The 10,000-nt window shown below is 45.6% G+C and overlaps 1 protein-coding gene across 1 annotated transcript in view; it reads right to left on the bottom strand.

The window, feature by feature from the left end:
• The window catches only part of pepd (peptidase D), a 93,094-nt gene that overhangs the window by 9,645 nt on the left and 73,449 nt on the right, over positions 1-10,000 (bottom strand). Inside the window, exon 10 of the mRNA XM_079620185.1 lies at positions 451-519. Coding sequence (XP_079476311.1) covers positions 451-519 — 69 coding nt within the window. The remainder of the gene's footprint in view (positions 1-450; positions 520-10,000) is intronic.

The following is a 10,000-nucleotide window of genomic DNA, read 5'->3' as shown; positions in this document are numbered from 1 at the left end:
ACAGATGCAGGTGTACGAGGTGTCACACACACACACACACACACACACACACACACACACACACACACACAGCGCTGTACCTTCCACAGATGCAGGTGTACGAGGTGTCACACACACACACACACACACACACACACACACACACACACACACACACACACGTAGCGCTGTACCTTCCACAGACGCAGGTGTACGAGGTGTCACACACACACACACACACAAGTAGCGCTGTACCTTCCACAGATGCAGGTGTACGAGGTGTCACACACACACACACACACACACACACACACACACACACACACACACACACACACACACACACACACACACACACACGTAGCGCTGTACCTTCCACAGATGCAGGTGTACGAGGTGTCACACACACACACACACACACACACACACACACACACACACACACACACACACACACACGTAGCGCTGTACCTTCCACAGATGCAGGTGTACGAGGTGTGCCGCATTCCTCCGCGAGAGTAGCAGTAATGCTGGAACAGACTGAAACACACACCGGTCACACGCGTCAATGAAACAAAGCCAAGCGAAAGAAAAGAAGAAATTACAGTTTGCAAAGAGAAAATGCATATTCTTATTCATTGTAAGATTATTTTCATGACATAAACCCCAATTTTCCTTTTAAATTCAATGAACAAAATACAAAGAAACACACAAACAAATTCCAAAACATCCTGAGATCCCAGGTGACCGGCACTAAACTGTGAAACACAGCATGAAGAGCCTGAACCGTCACGCCATATATTAATTTGAAAAAAGTGGCAGCCTGAGAAAACCTTGAGTGATAACTTCACATCAGCAAAACAGAGACAATGCTCATTAATATCCAGTGACTTCAAACATTCAAGCGTTACATTGTATCACACAGTAGCGGCTTCACATCTCAAAGTTACAATGTTTCTAAAACCATTTTTCATCTTTCATAAGTATAAAGTGTTGCTAAACCCGGAATTAAAAGCGTTTCTAGCTCGGGGTAAAAAAAAAAACAGATAACCTAAAATCAATGATATTGTATCATACTAACAGAGGACACCGAAGTATGAATATGAATATGATTGGGCCAGAGCTGTTGTTCTCTTGGGAAAGAGCCAATATTAATTGATGATGGAGCTGTAATTAATTTCAGATCATGCCAAACAGAAATCACTCATACGCAGAGTTAATGTTCACAGCAGGAAAAATATGAAAATATCACTTGGTTTGGGTTTAGGAAATGAAGTCAGTGATCAGGGAATCGCTTCCTTCAGGGTTTGATCTCTGTGTGTTTAATATCGAGTGTATGATCCAGTTATGCAAGATTAAATCACACGCTAACTGGAGATTTGATATGGAAAGTAGTTTTAATTGAGGGATAATTGTTCCAGCATTCAGACAACAAACAACTTCAGTTCCTCCATTCAAGATCTTTTCATACCACAGAAAATTACACGATTGATGATCAGTTATAAAATGTAAAAAAAAATATTAGTTCTGTGAAACGATTAATCGCATCCAAAAAAAGGTTTGTGTTTACATAATAAATGTGTGTGTACTGTGTATAATTATTTTGTATATATAAATACACACACATGCATGTATATATTTAAGAATTTTTTTTAATTTTTACATAAGTTTATTTTTTAATTTGTTAATAACACATGGTTACCGAGTCGACCGTTCTCTGGGATGTTTTCATGATAATCGAATGTAAAGTGTTTTATCTCTAAAAACTGATTAGCTTATAACGCTAGTATATGAGGCATAGAGTAAGTAAAAGTAAATCGCTAGTTAATACCGCTAACACGGCTCAGAATAGCCTCACGCTAACACTAGCATAATGAGGGTCTCTACATGCAAACCGAAGCATTGAGAACTGTGTCAGTGTACAGACCGTTTAATAAGAAGATACTTTATAAAGACAGTACACGTCACGTATACAGGCAGGAGCCATCTTGGAAAACAGACTCGATAGGTTTAAGCAGGGATATTATATAGATATCTATGGGTTTAAGTCACAGTTTAAGAGCGTTCGTGGCTCGACTGGTCGAGTCTGTTTTCCAAGATGGCTCCTGCCTGTATACGCGACATGTACACTCTTTATAAAGTATCTTCTTATTAAACGGTCTGTACACTGACACAGTTCTCAATGCATCGGTTTGCATGTAGAGACCCTCATTATGCTAGTGTTAGTGTGAGGCTATTCTGAGCCGTGTTAGCGGTATTAACTAGCGATTTACTTTTACTTACTCTATGCCTCATATACTAGCGTTATAAGCTAATCAGTTTTTAGAGATAAAACTCTTTACATTCGATTATCATGAAAACATCCCAGAGAACGATCGACTCGGTAACCATGTGTTATTAACCCCTCGGTTCATTTTGCGCCGGGATTGTCCTTTAAGGATTGAAGAGTCCATTTTGTTTGGTTTCTGAATTATCCGTGTAAAAAAATAAAATAAAATAAAAAATAGAAATGTGTCACTGAAAACTTCTCTGTAAATAAGCAACACCAAATAACAAACCAATGCATAAATTCTGAAATGCATTAAAACAACAGCCACCGTGTAAAAAAAAAAACACACACACACACACACACACACACACACACACACACACACACACACACACACACACACACACACACACACACACACACACACACACACACACACACACACACACACACACACACACACACACACACACACGCACACACGCACACACACACACACACACACACACACACACACGCACACGGGAGAGAGTGTGAGTGGGCTTCTCTTTGAACCGCTTCCATTCCTCCGGCATCCCAGACTCCTCTTCTGCTCCGGGACTCTCCCGCCAGACTCACACACACTGATCTCGGTCCAAGTCCAGCTCTCTGCGAATCAAAGTCTTACGGGAGACTCACACGTGGATCACCTCGACTGCTCTCTGACATTCACACACACGCTGCGTGAAATCCTCGAGAGCTGCACTGAACACAACGCAACACGACACTCTCATGCATTCAGATGCACGGGACAAAACAATACGTAAAAAGGTCAATTTATGAATTTGACTGTCTATTTATGGGCATCTCAGCAGATATTCTTTCTCTTTAAAGCATGGATTCACAAACTTATTTAAGCCTTTTTTTTAAGATTTATGAATTTCAATTTTATAGTAAAATTCCATCAAATTAATTTCAATAATCCGTACGTTATTCATTTTATGAATTAGTGAGCTTAAAATTATTAGAGCTTAAAACATGTTTGTATTAATCTTAATGTAACAAGGGAATGGACCATTTAGTTTGTGATTCGCATGCATAAATAAATAAAAAATGAAAATATTTATGTTTATGAATATGAATCACACAAACTAAATGGTCCATTCCCTTGCTCCATTAAGATTTATATAAAATGTTTTGTTTTTTTTGAGAATTTTTTCCCTATACCCATGAGATTTTAATTTAATATTTCAATAATTTAATCACAAATTCAAATGTTCCTGGTTCTCTGATGACGGCTAATGGTCAAAATGACTTACTGTAATCATAACTACCGGTACTTATATATAATGAGAAAATACCCATTTTATTTGGACATTTTTAAGATTTAATAAAAAAAATTTGTTAGTGCTTTATTTTGACTTATTTTACAATGACTTATTTTAACTTTACATATTTATGATTTAATAATTATTTTATAAATATTAAATCGTACATTTATATGATTTAAATAATTTTAGTAATTTTTTTTGGTTTTTATTAGTTAAATATTTATTAAATGTATTTTTAGTAAGTGTTTTATTTTAATTGTTTTTATTTTAACAGGTAAACAAATTACTTGTATGTAATGGACATTTTTGAGATTTAATAATTTAATTTTTAGTAAGTGCCTTATTTTGACTTTTTAACTTTCAATTATTTATTATTTAACTTTACATATTTATGATTGACTTATTTTATGAATATACATTTTTACATTAACATTTATATAACAATTTACTTACTATAATTATAACTACTTATATATAATGAAAAGACCCATTTTACATTGACCTTTTTAAGATTTTTTAATTTCAGCAAGTGTTTTATTTTGAATGTTATTTCAACTTTACATATTTAGATTTAATCATTTGTAAAAAAAAAAAAAAATGTTTTATATGATTTAATTATTTTTTAGTAACCTAAGCGTTTTTATAAAAATAAAAATAAATAAAAATTTTTTATTTCAATTTAAATCATTTTTAGTGCCTTATTTGTATAGTTTTTGCCCCATCATCACCTCACGAACACCCACAGATCGTGAAACCCTGCTTTAGAGGAATGTCGCTGCACCACGAGGACTGCTATCCCATCATGCACTGGTGTTTCGGGGAAGGTGTATTCTCACACACACTCACTCAGAGGCGTCGCATTAAACAGTCTCACCATCTGTGTTTCCTCTTAAATGAACAATCACACACACGCTTTCACACACAGTCCTGTGAGCGCCTCGACATCAGGACGCTTCTGTCGTTCATCCGCCGGGTTTATCTGTTCACACACACCTGCTCTAAAACACAGGTGTGACGGTGCATAATTCTGCCTGAACATGTGCACTGACTCCTTTTGCTGAACCAAAAATTAATATTGCATCCTTATGTGAGACTCTGGACCACAAACCCAGTCTGGAGCCGCACGGGTATATCTGTGGCAATAGCAACTATACATTGTATGGGTCAAAATTATCCATTTTTCTTTTATGCCAAAAATCATGAGGATATTAAGATCATGTTCCATGAAGATATTTAGTAAATGTCCTACCGTAAATATATAAAACATGTATTTTTGTGAGTGAATGCAGCACAATCGTGAACATAAATGCACAACTTTAAAGGAGATTTTCTCAATGTTTAGATTTTTTTGCTCCTCAGATTCCAGATTTTCAATAGTTGTGTCTCGACCAAATATTGTCCTATCCTAACACACCACACATCAATGGAGAGATTATTTATTCAGCTGTCAGATTATGTATACATCTCAGTTTAAAAATTGTGACCCATGTGACTGGTTCTGTGGTCCAGGGTCACATTTTACAGAAGTGTTTGTGCACCGTTCCTGTAAATCCACACTGACCCTCATGTGCTTCCAAACGTATGATTTTCTTCACTGGACGTTTTTAAGACCGAATCAATGAAGCTGAAGGTGATGCTCCATATCTTCTCATACACACTGGTGTAAAATATCTAATGCTTTAGTCTATAGCTACAAACACTGTTCCTCAATCCCATGATGCATTGCTGTCCGCACCCACACCCACACTGTCACTCAATCCCATGATGCACTGCTGTCCGCACACACCCACACTGTCACTCAATCCCATGATGCACTGCTGTCCGCACACACACACCCACACTGTCACTCAATCCCATGATGCACTGCTGTCCGCACACACACCCACACTGTCACTCAATCCCATGATGCCCTGCTGTCCGCACACACCCACACTGTCACTCAATCCCATGATGCCCTGCTGTCCGCACACACACACCCACACTGTCACTCAATCCCATGATGCATTGCTGTCCGCACCCACACCCACACTGTCACTCAATCCCATGATGCACTGCTGTCCGCACACCCACACCCACACTGTCACTCAATCCCATGATGCACTGCTGTCCGCACACACACCCACACTGTCACTCAATCCCATGATGCACTGCTGTCCGCACACACACCCACACTGTCACTCAATCCCATGATGCACTGCTGTCCGCACCCACACCCACACTGTCACTCAATCCCATGATGCACTGCTGTCCGCACACCCACACCCACACTGTCACTCAATCCCATGATGCACTGCTGTCCGCACACCCACACCCACACTGTCACTCAATCCCATGATGCACTGCTGTCCGCACACACACCCACACTGTCACTCAATCCCATGATGCACTGCTGTCCGCACACACCCACACTGTCACTCAATCCCATGATGCACTGCTGTCCGCACACACACCCACACTGTCACTCAATCCCATGATGCACTGCTGTCCGCACACCCACACCCACACTGTCACTCAATCCCATGATGCATTGCTGTCCGCACCCACACCCACACTGTCACTCAATCCCATGATGCACTGCTGTCCGCACCCACACACACACTGTCACTCAATCCCATGATGCACTGCTGTCCGCACACACACCCACACTGTCACTCAATCCCATGATGCACTGCTGTCCGCACACACACCCACACTGTCACTCAATCCCATGATGCACTGCTGTCCGCACACACACACCCACACTGTCACTGAATCCCATGATGCCCTGCTGTCCGCACACACACCCACACTGTCACTCAATCCCATGATGCACTGCTGTCCGCACACACACCCACACTGTCACTCAATCCCATGATGCACTGCTGTCCGCACACACACCCACACTGTCACTCAATCCCATGATGCATTGCTGTCCGCACCCACACCCACACTGTCACTCAATCCCATGATGCACTGCTGTCCGCACACACACCCACACTGTCACTCAATCCCATGATGCCCTGCTGTCCGCACACACACCCACACTGTCACTCAATCCCATGATGCACTGCTGTCCGCACCCACACCCACACTGTCACTCAATCCCATGATGCACTGCTGTCCGCACACACACCCACACTGTCACTCAATCCCATGATGCATTGCTGTCCGCACCCACACCCACACTGTCACTCAATCCCATGATGCACTGCTGTCCGCACACACACCCACACTGTCACTCAATCCCATGATGCACTGCTGTCCGCACCCACACCCACACTGTCACTCAATCCCATGATGCACTGCTGTCCGCACACCCACACCCACACTGTCACTCAATCCCATGATGCACTGCTGTCCGCACACACCCACACTGTCACTCAATCCCATGATGCACTGCTGTCCGCACACACACCCACACTGTCACTCAATCCCATGATGCATTGCTGTCCGCACCCACACCCACACTGTCACTCAATCCCATGATGCACTGCTGTCCGCACACACACCCACACTGTCACTCAATCCCATGATGCACTGCTGTCCGCACACACACCCACACTGTCACTCAATCCCATGATGCATTGCTGTCCGCACCCACACCCACACTGTCACTCAATCCCATGATGCACTGCTGTCCGCACCCACACACACACTGTCACTCAATCCCATGATGCACTGCTGTCCGCACACACACCCACACTGTCACTCAATCCCATGATGCACTGCTGTCCGCACACACACCCACACTGTCACTCAATCCCATGATGCACTGCTGTCCGCACACACACACCCACACTGTCACTGAATCCCATGATGCATTGCTGTCCGCACCCACACCCACACTGTCACTCAATCCCATGATGCACTGCTGTCCGCACACACACACCCACACTGTCACTCAATCCCATGATGCACTGCTGTCCGCACACACACCCACACTGTCACTCAATCCCATGATGCACTGCTGTCCGCACACCCACACCCACACTGTCACTCAATCCCATGATGCACTGCTGTCCGCACACACACACCCACACTGTCACTCAATCCCATGATGCACTGCTGTCCGCACACACACCCACACTGTCACTCAATCCCATGATGCACTGCTGTCCGCACCCACACCCACACTGTCACTCAATCCCATGATGCATTGCTGTCCGCACCCACACCCACACTGTCACTCAATCCCATGATGCATTGCTGTCCGCACACCCACACCCACACTGTCACTCAATCCCATGATGCACTGCTGTCCGCACCCACACCCACACTGTCACTCAATCCCATGATGCATTGCTGTCCGCACCCACACCCACACTGTCACTCAATCCCATGATGCACTGCTGTCCGCACACACACCCACACTGTCACTCAATCCCATGATGCACTGCTGTCCGCACACCCACCCACACTGTCACTCAATCCCATGATGCACTGCTGTCCGCACACACACCCACACTGTCACTCAATCCCATGATGCACTGCTGTCCGCACACACACACCCACACTGTCACTCAATCCCATGATGCACTGCTGTCCGCACACACACACCCACACTGTCACTCAATCCCATGATGCACTGCTGTCCGCACACACACACCCACACTGTCACTCAATCCCATGATGCACTGCTGTCCGCACACCCACCCACACTGTCACTCAATCCCATGATGCACTGCTGTCCGCACACACACCCACACTGTCACTCAATCCCATGATGCACTGCTGTCCGCACACCCACACCCACACTGTCACTCAATCCCATGATGCACTGCTGTCCGCACCCACACCCACACTGTCACTCAATCCCATGATGCACTGCTGTCCGCACACACACACCCACACTGTCACTCAATCCCATGATGCACTGCTGTCCGCACACCCACACCCACACTGTCACTCAATCCCATGATGCACTGCTGTCCGCACACCCACCCACACTGTCACTCAATCCCATGATGCACTGCTGTCCGCACACACACCCACACTGTCACTCAATCCCATGATGCACTGCTGTCCGCACACCCACACCCACACTGTCACTCAATCCCATGATGCACTGCTGTCCGCACCCACACCCACACTGTCACTCAATCCCATGATGCACTGCTGTCCGCACACACACACCCACACTGTCACTCAATCCCATGATGCACTGCTGTCCGCACCCACACCCACACTGTCACTCAATCCCATGATGCACTGCTGTCCGCACACACACACCCACACTGTCACTCAATCCCATGATGCACTGCTGTCCGCACACCCACCCACACTGTCACTCAATCCCATGATGCACTGCTGTCCGCACCCACACCCACACTGTCACTCAATCCCATGATGCACTGCTGTCCGCACACCCACACCCACACTGTCACTCAATCCCATGATGCACTGCTGTCCGCACCCACACCCACACTGTCACTCAATCCCATGATGCACTGCTGTCCGCACACACACACCCACACTGTCACTCAATCCCATGATGCACTGCTGTCCGCACACACACCCACACTGTCACTCAATCCCATGATGCCCTGCTGTCCGCACACACACACCCACACTGTCACTCAATCCCATGATGCACTGCTGTCCGCACACACACCCACACTGTCACTCAATCCCATGATGCACTGCTGTCCGCACACACACACCCACACTGTCACTCAATCCCATGATGCACTGCTGTCCGCACACACACCCACACTGTCACTCAATCCCATGATGCACTGCTGTCCGCACACACACCCACACTGTCACTCAATCCCATGATGCACTGCTGTCCGCACACACACCCACACTGTCACTCAATCCCATGATGCACTGCTGTCCGCACACACACACCCACACTGTCACTCAATCCCATGATGCACTGCTGTCCGCACACACACCCACACTGTCACTCAATCCCATGATGCACTGCTGTCCGCACCCACACCCACACTGTCACTCAATCCCATGATGCACTGCTGTCCGCACCCACACCCACACTGTCACTCAATCCCATGATGCACTGCTGTCCGCACCCACACCCACACTGTCACTCAATCCCATGATGCACTGCTGTCCGCACCCACACCCACACTGTCACTCAATCCCATGATGCACTGCTGTCCGCACCCACACCCACACTGTCACTCAATCCCATGATGCACTGCTGTCCGCACACACACACCCACACTGTCACTCAATCCCATGATGCACTGCTGTCCGCACACACACCCACACTGTCACTCAATCCCATGATGCACTGCTGTCCGCACACACACCCACACTGTCACTCAATCCCATGATGCACTGCTGTCCGCACACACACCCACACTGTCACTCAATCCCATGATGCACTGCTGTCCGCACACACACACCCACACTGTCACTCAATCCCATGATGCACTGCTGTCCGCACACACACCCACACTGTCACTCAATCCCATGATGCACTGCTGTCCGCACCCAC

The sequence above is a fragment of the Phoxinus phoxinus genome (genome assembly GCF_949152265.1).
Source record: "Phoxinus phoxinus genome assembly, chromosome: 8".
Taxonomy (NCBI): Eukaryota; Metazoa; Chordata; class Actinopteri; order Cypriniformes; family Leuciscidae; genus Phoxinus; species Phoxinus phoxinus.
This window is presented reverse-complemented; position numbering and strand designations above follow the sequence as displayed.